Source organism: Apus apus, chromosome 1 (assembly GCF_020740795.1).
Source record: "Apus apus isolate bApuApu2 chromosome 1, bApuApu2.pri.cur, whole genome shotgun sequence".
Taxonomy (NCBI): Eukaryota; Metazoa; Chordata; class Aves; order Apodiformes; family Apodidae; genus Apus; species Apus apus.
This window is the reverse complement of record NC_067282.1, coordinates 71,873,503-71,889,839: the sequence shown is the minus strand read 5'-3', so window position 1 is coordinate 71,889,839 and position 16,337 is coordinate 71,873,503. Positions and strand designations below refer to the sequence as shown.

At 37.9% G+C, this 16,337-nt stretch overlaps 1 protein-coding gene across 1 annotated transcript in view; it reads left to right on the top strand.

Annotated features, from left to right (window-relative positions):
- SPAG17 (sperm associated antigen 17) overlaps positions 1-16,337 on the top strand; it is a 106,400-nt gene that overhangs the window by 59,903 nt on the left and 30,160 nt on the right. The window contains exons 24-32 of the mRNA XM_051609012.1: positions 1,264-1,451; positions 4,485-4,629; positions 5,963-6,312; positions 7,897-8,026; positions 9,465-9,703; positions 10,624-10,768; positions 11,859-12,013; positions 13,852-14,028; positions 16,175-16,302. Coding sequence (XP_051464972.1) covers positions 1,264-1,451; positions 4,485-4,629; positions 5,963-6,312; positions 7,897-8,026; positions 9,465-9,703; positions 10,624-10,768; positions 11,859-12,013; positions 13,852-14,028; positions 16,175-16,302 — 1,657 coding nt within the window. The remainder of the gene's footprint in view (positions 1-1,263; positions 1,452-4,484; positions 4,630-5,962; positions 6,313-7,896; positions 8,027-9,464; positions 9,704-10,623; positions 10,769-11,858; positions 12,014-13,851; positions 14,029-16,174; positions 16,303-16,337) is intronic.

Sequence of the window (16,337 nt, the reverse complement as noted above, 5' to 3'; positions counted from 1 at the left end):
AGCCAAAATATACTAACACTTCATCTGCAGAAAATTCTGTTATCTCACACCAGAATGGTTCTGTTAGCATGCTTCTGGATGCATGTCCTTCCTTCTTTGTCTGTGATCTGGCTTGCAATTCGTCAATTGGTTATTTAAATTTTCTTTGCCTAATATATCAGTTTTCACATTAAATAAGATTGTTCATTGGAAAAAGCAGAACTAAAATGTAATTTTACCAAAACAAACAAATAAAAAATTCTAAGTATTCCTAAAGACATTCTTGAAATAACTGACTTGTCAGTAAAGTTCATACTTTATAGAAACTATGTGGCAAATCAAACTTGCTTTATTTACTTTAAAAAGGTTTTCAAAAGATAATTTCTGAGACCATTATGTTTTGCTCACTGGTGTTTTCAGTTCTTATCTACAGTGTGTGGTCAAGATGTGGATAAGAAATTGGTCCATCAGGGGTAACAAATTCTCCAAAAGAAACAATAACTCAATTTCTTAAATTGTCTGGATGGGAAACAAGGTGTCAGTTCATGAGTTGTAGGTTTGGGACTTAGGCTGCCTTCAGTCAAGAAGGGATGATAAAAAATAAAATAAAATTAAAAAAACAGTTAAGGTTAGAGGTGGCTGGGGTTTTCTGTTTAAAGAGAAGTGTAAATATGTTGAAACAAAAAAGTTTACAGAAAATCTTAGTTTGTATTAATTTTATTTTCAAGAAACTGTTTTGAAAGGCAGCATGCCTACTCCCTGTCAACACGCTAAGCAGACTGTCCTCATGCTTGGCCTTTTAAGAATTGGGAGATTCTTAGCAAGTCTGGATCATCAGAATCTTTCTGAATCATTATAGCAAAAATAGAGCTATGTAATGCAAAACTGCTGGAGGTAGTCTGTGCTAGATCAGCCCATGATAAAGCATAACAACAGTGATCATTTCCTAGATACTAGACTCAGAATGTCTCCACCTATCTGGGTATTCTGGAGGTAAAAGAGAATTTTTTTAATTGTGTTTTTTATTTTTGAGAGACAAGTGACAACCCGTGGGAAACAATAGTTTCAAGATGTCTTTTAGGCTGACGAGTAGATAGTCTACAGAAATATTTTCTAAATAATTTCATATATTTAGTCTCTCTATCTGAAATAATAACTTCCTCCACTGAGGTGATTATTTCTAAGGTAAAGTTTAGTGTACAAAATCTTGTTAAAAAAGAAAATGTGTTGGTCTCCATTTATTAAACTTACTTGTATTAAAAAGATTGCTTTTCCCTTTCTTAGATGATGAAACAGACCTTCTCTTGGCAAGAATTCTGAACATCCCTTCTGTTCATAGTCCGACCATAGTTTCTCCTGTTACATCAGCTTCAGGAAAAAAAGATAAGTCTGCCAAACAAAAATCAGGAAAATCTCAGCCAACTGCAAAAGCAAGCCTTAGCAAAACAGGCCTTCCATCACCTGATGACCAGGTAAAGCTTGAAGAAGGAAAGGTGAGAGAGCAGACGTTATCCAATGAACACAGACAAAAATTCAGTACATAAATGTATGTAACAGAAACACACATTCTTCTCAGAGGGTTTCAGACTGTGCCTTAACACATTTCTAACAATTTTTGGTGCTTCTAAGTAGTTGTTTTACATTTCTAGCTGTTCTCAGATGTACATACTGGCAGCTATACATGAAGCAACCTTTATGACTCCATGATGTAAAACAGCGTGTCTTCCATGGTCCACATACTTATGTCAGTTTTGGTTTTACAGTTACACCTGTTACGTTATTAATATCTCAGTGACTACAACTGCTCTAGACATTAATTTTCAGTTTATCCAAGTAGGAAAATTTTTCTGTGTTGTCTAAAACTTGTATTGTAACATCTAACCAACCAGTAAATAAGTGGAGACAGTTTTGCAAAAGCTTGCTCTGCAATTTGGTCTTTCCAGCTGATCACAAGCCAGGGACCAGCAAATTAAGGAAGTTATTTTTGTGTATAACTGAAGTATTTATTTCACAGGACAGTCCTTTGGAAATTATGGATGACATTTCAAAAGCAGATCCTGAATTTCTGTTATGGAATACTTAGCACAGAGTAATACTGGAATTACAGGACCATGCGCATAAAAAACGCACAGTTTTAATCTGAAACATCTTCCACAAAGCTCTATGAGAAGCTTTTTTGGCATAAAAACATGAGTGAGGGAGGCCATATCAATTCAGAAATGGGTCACAATTCCACTCTGCAAAATTACTAACCTTGCTTATTTCAGCTTGCTTCAGCTAACTATTGGCAGAGTATTTTAGGCAACCACTGTTTCAAGAGGTAGAAGGGCAATATGGAAATGAAGGGTTAAATGCAATGCAGATTTATTAGAAACAGGAGATAGGTTTAGTTATAAAGCAAGTGAAAGGGGAAAGTAATAAGACAGACAAGGGTGAATGTGTACTGGGAGCTGTAAGAATAGCCTTGGAAAACTCTCTAAACACCATATACCTATGTTGCTTCGATATGGATTCTGCCCATATCCACAAAAAGCCTGTTGACCCAATTTCAACAATTTGAGCTAGGTTTTTAAAGAGCATAAGCATGGAAAGTGGTGTTCGGAGTCGCCAAACAGCACTCAGCGTAACATGCAGCATTTGTGTGGTGTAAACAAACCCTACACAAAGGAATTCCTCTACCATTAAAATTCAGTCAGGAGGATGTCAACGTTCCTCCTCTTCTTCCAGAAGACTTTACTATTTCATTTAGAATGTCTTCAGTCCATTTTTGGTGTTTTATAAAAACCCTGAAAGACAGTATCCCATATTAGTGCATACAGCACCCTGCTGTGTGAATATGCAAGTATTTTGGAGGGCAGGATTAAAATTGAGCTGATAACAGACAAATTTGTATGGAAAATAGGATGCAATTCAGTAAGAATAAATGCTAGGTTCTATAGTTACATACAAATAATCAATGTACAGAATTAATTCTATCAATAGCAGTTCTATAAAGGTCTGAGTTGCAATGAATCACAAGCTTTAAATAAGTCAACAATGCCATCTTGCTGTGAGAAGGGCAAAGACCATGTTGAGGTGAATAAACAGGAGAATAGCCTACTAAATATGTGAAGTTATTTTCCATTCAGGGCTGATAGGGCCTCAGTTGAAGTAATTGTGTCCAGTTATGGATGCTGCACTTCAAGAAAAATGTGTGCCACACTGGAGAGTTCTAAGGAAAGCACCAACGTCAGAGGTCTAGAAAGCTTGACTAGTGGGGAAAGATGAAAAGACTTGGTTTGGGTTTTTTTGATCTAGAGCACAAAGACAGAAGAGCCTTCTGTAAAGATGTAAAGGGACACCATCATCTCTTATGCTGCCCATATAATCAGAAGAAATTATCAGAAGTAAACTAACTTTTTGCAGGAGAGATTCAGGCTAACCAACAGAAAAATGTCAGTAAGGGTAGTCCAGGTAAAGCACTGGCATAGATACCAGGAATTTCCAGTCCTGATTTTTAGAATAGGTTACATTTTCTCTAATGTTATAGACATACTTGATTTTTTTTATCTTTATTTTTTTAACTATTAGCAGGAAGAAGTAGATGACAACTGAGGTTTACTTCTGCCCTAGTCTGTGATTTCTTCTCCATGATCCCGTGACTATGATCTTAGGGTACTGAGGATAGCCTTAATTACCCAGTAATACTATGTAAAGTAACCATAAAATGTACAGCATCCTATGTGCTGAAAATCAGGTGACAAAACATCTGCCAATTTTCCCCTATATCTCTATTACTAAAAATCAAGAATATGGGGTAATATCAGGACAAGTTCTCTCTGTTACATCTCTCTGCAACCCAAAGCTGTTTTCATCTTATGACTACCAGCAGAGTGCACTTCATTGTCACACGGGGGGATGACATCAACGGATCTATTGTTGTATTTTTTGAAAATGTTCCAGAGTCTTCAGACATTCTTTTGGTCAACCTCATCTTTTGTAGTCATCGGAACAGTTTCCACTACAGACCAGTGCACAGACAATTACACATTTTGACTGCCAAACATTCTTTCCTGTCCCCTTCTCAAGTCAGTGCTTTATTTGCAGCAGACTAGAAATACTGCTTTACTTATCCTTTGTGGTCTTTTAATGATTATAGGTAAACCAACTGATGTGCAACTTCAATAATTATTTCACGCTGATCTGCTTCACATTCTGCATTTCTTGTCATCTCACCGCTCTGCACAAGATAGCATAATGAGTCAGCAAAATTAATAAAGTCAGGAGGCTTTGCTCTTCAAGGGTTAATAAGGAGGAATGGAAGAAGAAAGCATATAATTAAAGAAGATAACGTAATGTTTCCACTTCAGAATCCATAAGCTTTCAAAATGTTAAAAATGAGTGGTAGAAAGCACTTAACAAAAAAAAAACAAAACAAAACCCAAAACCACTGATAATCTGTAGTCTAATATTTTCTTTTTTCTCTTAAAATGTAAAATAAAACTAATTCATTATTAATTCTGTAGGTGGAAATGGAAGAATCAGCTTCCAAAACACAAGTGATGTCAGATGCTCTTGATTTCCCAAGTTTGAATGTCTCCTGTCCCAATGGACTAGTATTAACTTTCCTTGGTGAAATTTTTGGAGGCAAGTTTTCTGAGCCACTGCAAAGTAAGGAATTTTAAAATAAGTTAAAATTATAGAAGAAAATTATTTCTGCTTTGATGGCCTTAGATGTAACAACATTAATTTTTTAACATCTCAGATTACTAAGCCTGTCATAATGTCTGTTTAATAATACTTGCAACATAAATTAATGTGTTTTAATGCAAACAGATGTGAAATGTAAAATGGCAAGTAGTTGGACATAACAGATTGGAGGCAGGGAAGCAGCAACCCTAAAAGCACTTCAGACTCATGTTGGATAATCAGTTGAATAAACATGTATATTGGAATTCCAAAGAAAAATGAGCAACTTCAATTCATAAATACGTATCTTTCCAAGAATCTTGAGTGATAATAGGAACATTTTTATGTTACCTATATCTGCACCTCCTTTGGAATCGTGTACTGTTCTGAAGTCCACAAGACAAGATGTTCATATTTTGAAAGATTCAGGGAAGACTAACAAGAATTATTAAAGCATTGAAAGATGTATCTTACAATGAGCTCATGTCACCAGAGAACCAAATTTAATTACCAAAGAAAAGATCAAAAAAATGACTGGTGAGAGCCTGGAGGTACAAGGAAACAGAATTTTGGTGACAGCTTGTAAACACAGGTATTGCAGATTTCAAGGGCTTGAAACTGAAAGGTAGTACTTTATACCAGAGTTAAGTTATGCTCTTTTTTTAATGGTAGGAATGATTAACAAAATCAACCCTGTGGCTGGAGCCAGCTTGGCACATTTTTCCAGTTTAGGGTAAATGTGCTTTGATCAATCTGGTAAGAAGTAAAGAGGATGCAGAAGGTTTTCAAAGGTAGGTTGTTTGGCAAGGAGCATGAATTGAAATGCTGAATAGTTAAGGTTAACAGCACAAATATGGACATGGACATGTACATGTAGTCTCTGGACACAACTACCATAATTATACTGATTAGCACACTCAACACTGCCAAAATTTAATCTAAAAACCTTATTTGTTCAGGTAGACAAAATATCTAACTTCAGTTTATAAGCAAGCTCAAACTTGGTGAAACTCAGTAAATTTTTCATTTTTATATGCAGTTAGGAAATTCCTCTCACCTAATGTCAGTCTTCCTAAAGTTCAGCACCCATAATAACTCCATCTTCAAGTTTGTCTCATTTTCATTTGTAAAGACAGACACCTCCACAGGAGGGTGCAGAGTTTGTGAACAGTTGACTGCTTTGAATTGTTTTTGAAAAAGAGAGTTTGTCTCCTACTCTGTGTATTATACCTTCTGTAGCCACCATGATGCTGGGTGTTTAGCACGGTTTGAATGTGTGCTAAGCGTTATTAAGTAATTCAAAATTTGTTCTCAGATTTGAAAGGTGAAGCCACTGTGTCTGAAGCTGAGAAAGAGGTGGTAAAGGAAAGTGAGGCCAAAGCAGATGACGTTAAGGAAGAGGAGACCGAAGCAAAGAAGGAGGAGGTTGTGGAAAGTGAAGAGAAGGAGCATGAGGTTACAGAAGGTGCAATAAAACACAAAGACACCAAGAGAGAACAGCCCAAGCAGCATACTCTGGAAATTCTGGTTAGGCAGAGTTATCCCCAAAAGGTAAAGAACTCTCATCTGTATATGCCTGTGGCATGGCAAATAGAGCAAGAAGTGTCAAGAGTCATCACCAATGAAGGAACTGTCATAAAGTACATGATGGATGGATCTACCCAGGTATGTTTAGTGAAAGTCATCAAAAGCAGCCTGCATGTGTGATTACCCTTGAACTTGTGCTTGTCAGCTGAGAGAAGTGTCCCTTTTGTAGATGAAGGAGTCATCAGCACTGAGTTATACAGCCATGTCAAAACTAAAATATGTTCGTGGCCTTGTTCAGAATCAGAACTTGAGGCATATAGGGAACTTTAATGATTAAGAGTTTAGGCATGTGAAGATTTTCAGCAGTGTTGGGATTGGGAAATAGCTGAATGTGGTTTTGAGAACTACATTTTTTAACTTAAACATCTGAAGTGTGCAGTAGTTGGACTTTTTGGAAACACAAAAGCATCCATATTCAGTTATATGAACAGTCATATGGAACACAGAAAAGACCTGTTCTTCAGTCCCGCAGACAGCTTTAGATATCCTAAGTTTTCATCAAAAGACTTTATATTCCTAAGTATCTTCTTTGTATACATGGATTTAGGTTGCCCAGAATTCTGGTACCTTTCAGGTGCTATGGGCTAGACACCATCTTTGCGGTTACTGTGATTCATCTCAAGCAACTATCTTTTTAAAGTCTGAGACTCTATGTGTAGTTAGCAAACAGATTAAAAGAAGAGTCCTCTTGATTGGACTCAGAAACCGTCAAAATATTCCTTATTTCCTTGATTTTTTTGCTAAGTAGGCCACAACTCCTCATGCAGGTTATTTACAGTCATTCATTACGTGAGCTCTTAAAGCACTTAGCCAGCATTTCTGAGAAACATACCCATTTTAGAAGTATGCAAAGATGCTAGGTGCTGTGTGTCTGAATATTCTCAACATACTGTCTCCTGACAGAAGCATGTAGATCTTACCTGCCTAGCATAATTGTATCATCTTTGTATAAGCAGTTTTTGTGTGCATCCTTCTTTACATTAACTTAATGCTTATGACTCATCGGGAATGTGTTGTGAATAGATAAGCATTCAAAAAAGAAGATATAGTTAATTACCTTACAGTAACTGTGACTCTTGAGATTTTCTGTATGCTGTCCATTTGTTTTTCACATTGTCTTCTCCCTAGAACTTCAGGACTGTATTTGTAAATGAATTCAGGGACAATTGTTCCCTGCCATGGAACATGCATATTAAGAGTTGAGTGTGATGGACAACAGAACTCAGAAACCAACTATAATAAGATAAATAACCATGACTTCTTTTTGTTAGCTGTCTTGATGGCTTGAAAATTAACAGCACTCCTAGACATGGAATATCTGAATACAGATCAATATGGTGATACAGGTGCATTACCATTACTAACAAGAAAGTAATCAACCCTTGACCACTTAAATAGTCAAAGAATAATATTTACTTTTATAATACCTATTTGTTACTAGAGTCACTATTTATTACATACCTGAACTGCAGCAATTAGCAGGCCCTTCTTTTTGAGGTAGATTCCTTTTTTTTCTTGTATTCATTTTAAGAGTTTTCACTTTTTTCCTCTCCCATCACCCATTATATTCTAGCGACTATTGCATTTGTGACATGTTCTTTTTAGGCTTTTTGTTGGTGTTTGAAGTGATTTTAACCTCTAGTATGTCCTTGATTTTGGTAGATTCTGTTTGCTGATGGCACAGTGATTACAAGTCCTGATTCTGGCCCTGTTCTACCACCACCTACCATTCCAGATAATATGGAAATGTTACTAGAATTGGAGCCTTTACCTGAGACCAGCACTAATAAAGGTAACTTTTCCATTGTTTTGGACAGAATTAAAGTCAGCCAGGCATATTTCTTTAGTCTGAAAATTCTGCGGGAGTGAAAATGCAATTTCATCTGTTCTCAGCTGCTGCACACTGCTAATGTATTACCTTCACCTCAAATAATTTCTTACTTATACCGGATTTCTTTTTCTACTAACATGCTAGGACTCTAAAAAGTAAAAGGATATGTAAGAACTACATCAGTAGCAGAGTGGTTCAACACCAAGCTATTTAAAAATAAATCCTTGTAACTACAGCAGTGTCAAATCTTTACTTATGTATTACAGTTTTTAGTCTTGGTATTAAGAAATGCTTCACTTGCAGAGGACTTAACTATATTTTATTTTCTTATTGTATGTATTCCAGGGCATCAACTATTGGTCATTATTTGTTGTATGGACTTGTGGTCTGTCTCAGTATAATAATTTGTGCACTGTTTTGTTTGACTGAGAAAGAACCAAGTAAAAGTTTACTTCATACCTCAGAGTGAAGTCTAAGATCACTGTCAGCACTACTTAGAAAACACAGAATTATTATAAGCTGTCATAATAATAATTTATAATTTATTTGAAGCGTGTGAATAAAAATTGTTGCCAAAGAGAGGCCACTCAAAAAGAGACTTTCTGAGCCATCAAGTCCAGTACTTGTTCTTAGGTATACCTTTAGGAGAGCTGGAAGAATGTTTAAGAACTTCTCTGACAAACCATCTTAGAATTTTCAGTCTCAGTATCTGTGGTCAGTGCATATCCTTCATTTATAATCACTTTTTCCCCTCCACTTTTCCTTTCCGCTGCTTAGCATCCTGTCTGGACCTTGTTGTTGTCTTTTGCATATGCTTAGTCTAAGTTCCTTTTCTTGAATATGGGAGACCAGAGTTCTCGATCACATTCTTAATAAGATCTTTCAAATTCCCTTTCATAACAGAATGTCCATCCCTTTTCTTCGGATGCACTGTAGAATGGTGTTTGCCTTTTTTGTCACCATATTTCCACACTGGTAACTTGTAGTCATTCTGTATGGAAGATACCCCCAGGTCTTTTCTTCTGCTGTTGCAAACTTTGTTTGAAGCAGGATTGTTTTTATTCCTTTTTGCATTAAATTCCATTCTAATAGGTTGTATAAAATTCCTGTTTAATTTTCAAGCTCAGTTTTGGATAGTTGTTTTTTTTTTCTGTAATCCTTTCACATTTTTTTCTGTGCTGGTAGTCCCTTCCAAAGTCATGTCATAATCAGATGTCACTGGTATGCTGTTTACTTTTTCTGTGTCATTAACACGCACGTGAAGCAAGCTCAAGAACACACCTGTGAGTAACAGCACTTGTGATTACCTTCCAGACTGATAAACAATTCTTCTTTAAATTCTGTCAAAATAAACACTCACGAAAACTCTGCACTTTATTGGTTTTGTCTTTTGCCTTAGAGAATGCAAAGTCTGCAGGAAGAGGTAGTATCGGAAATGGTGTATCACAGCCAACCAAGGATGAGCTGTTTGAAAATACTGTGCAGGGTCCAGTTAATTCTGAGCAACCTAAGGAGATCAAGGCCGGAACCTGGATAACAACAACCCCATCGGGCATTCGGATAGGCACTGAGGGAGCAAAGAGAATGGATCTGAAGCCAGTCTTAACCTATCAGGGAACTGACCCAGCTGATGGAACGGTATTGCTATTTTTGTGTTGTTATAGTACTGTTTACTAAGCTAAGAGACAGGGCTGCCATTGTGTAAGTTGTAGGATTTTTCCTTTGAACGCATATCCTACAGCTTGTGTTATTACCCTGGTACTAACACAAAAACTTTAAAGTTTGAAGAAAATGTGATTGCTTGGTCTCTGAAGTAGATGAAGTTGCAGTAGTTTAGCTTCGTCAGATTCAGTACATAATGCCTTATTTTACTGCTGTTGCTGTTTGTGACAAGTGGCAGAAAGACACACCAGGGTTGGAAGGATGGGGTGGTAGTAGGGGCCTTCAGCCTCTTGCCCTGGAGCATGCTGTGGACACTGCAGCACAGGTAAAGTCTTACTGAGCCAGGCGCTCCTGAGGTAATAGGAGACAGCAGGGTAGCACCCATGAAATGCCTTGGGGGAATAAAGGAGTGTTTCTCTAAGAAGGTGACATGGCCAGCAGCCCAGCTGAAGTGCCTCTACACCAATGCACGCAGTGTGGGCAACAAGCAGGAGGAGATGGAAGCTACGACATTGTGTCAATTACAGAAACTTGGTAGGATTAATCCTGTGACTGGAGTGTGGCTATCAATGGCTACAAGCTGTTCAGAAGGGACAGGAGAGGAAGAAGGGGTGGAGGTGTTGCCCTCTATGTAAAGAAGTGGATAGAGTGTGAAGAGTTGTCCCTAAAGAATAGCCATGAGCAGGTCAAAAGCTTGTGGATAGGAATTAGGGATGGTGTCTCTGGAGACATTCAAGGTCAGGCTTGATGGGGCAATCTGCTCTAGTGTGAGATGTCCCTGCTTATTGCAGGGGAGCTGGGCTAAATGGCCTTTAGAGGTCCCTTCCAACCTAAGACATTCTATGATTTTAAGTATCACAGTGCTAACATAAATGAGTATTCCTTCATTCTTTCAGGTCATGACTGTACGAGATGATGAAGTAACAATTGTTGAGAAGCGGGATGGTAGCAGAGTAGTAGAACATGCTGATGGTACTAGGATCACAACTTTTTATCAAAAACGTGAAGAGTGTTTTGTACCAGAGGATAGTGAGGAACGAGGTAAAATCAAAAGAGGAGCACTTATCTTTGATACATCTTGTGAAGCAGATGAAATTGTCAAAATACACTAAAAGCGGCTCATACCAATAGCCTAGATAACAAATCCACTCGTTCAGTCTAGGTTTAGTTTGTTTGCTTAGTCTTTTTTTCAGTATTAAGTACAAAGACTGCGTTGTAGCAAACAGACTGATTTCCTGCTCTCCATGTATGTGCCTAACTGACCCTCCTTCACCACGAGGCCACAGTACCTGAGTTCTTGTATGTTCATTGCCCACATTCCACCAACCCTGATACAACAAACAAGCTGATTTGAGTCTTAACTGAATATATGTGTGAGGACATCCTCATGTTCCCCAGAGAGGAAAAGGATTCACTGAACTTGGAAGTATTGAAAATTGGATTGAAAATGGCCATGGAAAGTGCCACACCTAGTAGAAGTGAAATTACATTTGCCTGAAACAAGTGGAGCTAACAGTCATCTGCGTTTCTTCTGGCTGGCAGTATATTCTGTATGCTTAGTTCAGTTGCTGTATAAATTCTGTGATTAACATGAAGGGTATGAAGACTGTATGGGTGTCAGGACTGTTGTGTTCTGGTTGTGGAGCACCTGCCTGTGGAATTTTAAAATCCAAACAGTGACCTTGAACTGCTCTGACTATTCAATAGGAAGGAAATGGCCAGATTAACATATTAGTTTGATTTGTTTTCCGTGACTGTTTCTGCTGCTGAAAAGGAATTTATTCACATCTTAGAGCTTGTATTGCAGGCATACATTTCAGTGGTCCAACTTGTATGTTACAAATATCCATATCATTGCCATTAGTACTGTACTCAATAAATTAGAGACTACTTTCCTGATCACACCAGCTGCGGGTGGTTACAGACGTTTTTTGCTGTTGGATTTTCCTTGTTCAGTACACAATCCAAAAATTTGAAGACTGCATATTATGTGATAAAGGATGTTATGAGGTCTGAGGGACTTTTACTGAGGAATTAAAGGTCCAGCTTTATGAAAGAAAAAGCAAATTGAATCCTAAGACTTTTCCGTGGTTCATGTGCTTAGGTCTAATTGTTCTCTATTAATTCTTAGATGAACATTTGGAAGCCGTCACAAGGAAGGTGAAATGTATGCGAGTGGAGAATCCTAAGTTTGCTACTGTTACAACAAATTGTGAGGATGGTACCTGTTGTACCATCTTTGGAGATGGCACATCTATTACAGCAAAGCCACAGGGGACATACCAGGTACAAATTATTTTTAGCTTGTGAAATCTGCCTTTGGTTGTGAAATCTGTATTTGGTTCCAAGTTCCTTGCCATCAGAGTCTCTCAACTTGACTATTTCAAATCCCTTCTCTATAACCTTCAAAAATCCTGTGATTCCATCTCTTCTATACTCTGCCAATATTTAGATAATAGAGGTCCCAGTCGACTGGAAGCTGGCAAATGTCCAGCTTTTCAAGAAGGGTAAAAAGGAAGAAGGTCATTACAGGCCTGTCAGTCTTACTTCAGTGCCTTGAAAAATTATGGAAGTTATTCTTGGAGTTACTGAAAAACTCTTCAGAGACAATACAGCCATTGGTTGTAGCCACCATGGGTTCACGAGGGCAAAGTCCTGCTTAACTTATTTAATTTCCCTTTATGACATTGTAACCCATCTAGTTGACCAAGGGAAGACAGTAGCTGTGGGTTTGGTGTTGTTGTGGGGTTTATTTGTTTTAACAAAGCTTTTGATTCACAGTATCCTTCTGCACAAAATGTCCAGCACACAGCTAGACAAGTCCACAATATGTTGGGTGACCAATTGGCTGATGGGTTCAGGCTCTAAGAGTTACAGTCAATGGAGTTTTATCAGGCTGGTGGCTAGTCACTAGTGTGGTTGCTCAGCTTTAGGGTCAGTGCTCTTTAATGTTTTTTATAAATTATCTGGACACAGAAATCAAATGTGCATTAAATAAGTTTGATGGTGATACTAAACTAGGAGGAGCTGTGGACTCCCTCAAGGGTAGAGAGGCCTTACAGAGAAATCTGGACAAACTAGAGAGCTGGGCAATCACCAACTGTATGAAATTTAACAAGAGCGAGTGCTGGATTCTTCACCTGGAACAGGGTAATCCTGGTAATTTTTACAACTTGTGGGACATGAGGCTGAAGAGCATCTTCACAGAAAGAGATGTGGGAGTTGGGGTGGATGGTAAGTTAAACATGAGTCAGCAGTGTGCCCTGACAGTAAAAAGGGCCAACCATCACATGGAGTGTATCAAGCACAGCATAGCTAGCTGGCTAAGGTGGATTATTGTCCCACTGTGCACTGCACTGCTGCAGCCCCACCCCAACTACTGTGTTTTGTGCACTTCAAATAAGAAGGACACTGAACTATTAGATAGTGTCCAGAGGACAACCAAGCTGGTGAACAGTCTCAAGGGCAAGGCTTAGGAGGAGCAGCTTGGTTTGTTAAGTTTGCAGAAGAGAAGGTTGAGGGGTGACCTCCTCACAGCCTCCAACTTCCTCAAGGGGGGAGCTGCAGAGGGGGAGGTCTGCTGACTGTGGTGACCAGTGATAGGACAGGAAGAGATGGAATGAAACTGCATCAGGGAAAGTTCAGATTGGACATTAGGAGAAGATTCTTCACCAAGAGGGTGGTTGATCACTGGAACAGGTTCCCTAGGGAAGTGGTTATGGCATCAAGCCTGTCAGAGTTCAAGGAGAGTCTGGACAACCCTCTTAGTCCTATGGCATAGTTTTGGGTAGTCTGGAGAGGAACAGGGAGTTGGACTCATTGATCCTTATGAGTCCCTTCCAACTTGAGATATTCTATGATATTTTCCTGCAACTGTACAGTATATTTAAATCACAAGCTTAAATTTCCTTAAGGGAAAGAAAATATTACAGAGACTAACATCAGCCTAATTCCTGGACCTAATCTTCCTTCCTTTTCTCCTTCTAGTCCCTCAAAACTGGATGATTCAGTAGTAAAAGTCTGAGAGCTCTCATCTTGATTTGCATCTGTTCTTCATTGGTATGATACCTTTAAAATAAAGATTTTACCTTTCGACTGAACCTTTTCCCTTCTTACTGATATAGGTTTTACCCATCAAGGCAGGTTGTCTTTTCATTGATGAAGATTGCTCAGCAATTTATACCCATGAAGTTCACAATTTTATCAGCAAGACAAAAGAGAAACAAGCAGAGAGATACATTATGAAACACACTTCAAGCACTGTTTGTGAGATGATGGATTCTGAAGGAAATATTTTCAAGGTAAACTACATGGAAGGAAGCAAGTTTATTAATTTTCAGTAGTTTTATCTTATAAACATCTCTCAAAGTCAGCTTGTAGCCTTGTAGCACTGAAAGTAACCTTGCCTGCTAGAAGGAACAGCTCCTGAATCAGGCCTCTGAAAGGTTCTTGATGTGATCATTTTCCCTTTTTTGGCATTTCCCCCTTTTTAGCAAGATTGAAATGAAACATGTGGTGTACAGTTTGCTTCATCTGTAAAGTTACCTTAATTAGTTGACTTGTCTTATAGCAAAAAATCATCTCTGCAATTGAGAATTAAAAATGGCATTTCAGAAGGTCCACAGAAACACTCTGATCTTCTGATAAGGCAAATATTGCTGTAAAAAAGAATTATTCAGGCTTTAAAGTCACACTGATTGTGCTGTAATCCTTTCACACATAAGAGATATTTTTGAGCTAGTTTAATATTTAGTTTTGGGTTCAGAAAACATCATCTAAGTGTCTGTGACCTACATACTGTTTTCTAGTCAAAGGTTCTAATTAAAGTGTGACATATTTAGAGAATACTTTCTATTGCTGCAATTGTAATCATTATGATTTTCCTACATTCCTGTGAGACGGCACTGAGGTTCCCCCGGATGTAGGCATTATTATACAGTTTTCAACCTGGTTTCCTAGGCAGAAGAAACAGTGCTTATATAAATCTGTGCCATCTGCCAGTCTCTCTCTAACAGATTTTTAATTAATCAACAGAGGGGTAGAAATTTCAAAGATACCAAGCTCCTACAAAATCAATGCAATTCAAAACAGCGCAGAAGTTACCTGGCATCAGCATCAGCACGTCCTGCTCTTTCTCAGCTGATACTTAGGGAACAGAGAATGAAGACTGAGGAGGCTCTGGGGCACTTGAAGGTTTATTGTGGGAGCAGTGATCACAGGGAATATGGAGGGATGTATTAAATAAGAAAGGTGAGACTAGTGGTTGGTAGGAATGGCAATCACATACAGGTATAGTAGGATTGGTTCTTCCTCTGTCCTAGTCACACCTGATACTACAGGGAAACAGACGTGAACTGGGTGTGTCAGATTCAGTTCGTGAACCACCCTTGGAATCATTCTGGTTTAAACGTATCTTCCAAAGCATCTGGCCTTCAACTGACTACACTAAGAAATAGAGGCATTATTATATCTTGTGTGCATACCTTAATGGCACATAAGTTAATAATCACAAAGAGGAAATAGTGTGGAAATTCACTCAGTATTGTCATACGATTATCTTAGACTGTATTTCTCAAGTGAATAAATGCCTGAAAAGGGACCCTCTATAATCTGTATCTATAACTATCTCTGTGTCTTCACATAGCAACATGTATATAGATGTGTTATATAGGTGTATATATTTATACATACATATATACACCAGGTGTATATATAGGTAGCTAGCTGGCTAAATAGATATAATGCATATAATTTATATCTCTTCATGTCTATATAAATGCATGTATATATATATATAGGGGTAGATATTTGTGAATACATTCGCCTATATACATACACACACCTGTATGAATATGCTTATTTTTCTATATATATACACATTTATATTTATATATACACCTATATATGAGTATGTATGTACTATGTAACTATTACCTGACATACTGGTGTATAGACACATATATATATATATATATATAATTTTATATACATTTGTGTGTATCTGTCTACGTAGGTGTATATATATAGATACATATATACATCACAAAGGTACATCAGAGCCTGTCTGAGTTACCTGGCTTGACCAGCAAGTAAGTATTTGTGTGTGAAGTTGCCTGTGGATGCCTGCAAATATATAGGTTGAAGATGTAATGTCAGCATGGCTAGCCCCATTTGACAAACAACAGTCCCTGAGCATTTATTAAATATCAGGTTGTGGTATTAGCATTTATCATATAGCATGTCTTTCTAGAAGTGTTTGTTATGCTTTTTTCACTGTCTTTTCAGTTTTCTTTATCTTTGCCCTGTGGGGGGGGACGGAAAATATTATTTCAACCTGAAAGAAGTTTTTTCTGTCTCTTTCACTGGGGTAGGTCATATTACAGTTCAGCAGCAAGTTACTGTTTTAAATGTATCAGGTAACTCAGTTTTATATAATTTCTATTGCAGGTCATGGCTGATGGCAGCACATCTGTGTGTGTTCGTAGCATTGGCTCTGATGACAAAAAAGACAGATGGTTCCCATCAGTACTCCCAGAATTTAACAAACCTATCAGTTATGATGAGCATGTGCCCAGGTAAACTGCACTGGGTTCAGAGGTTTATACTTTCT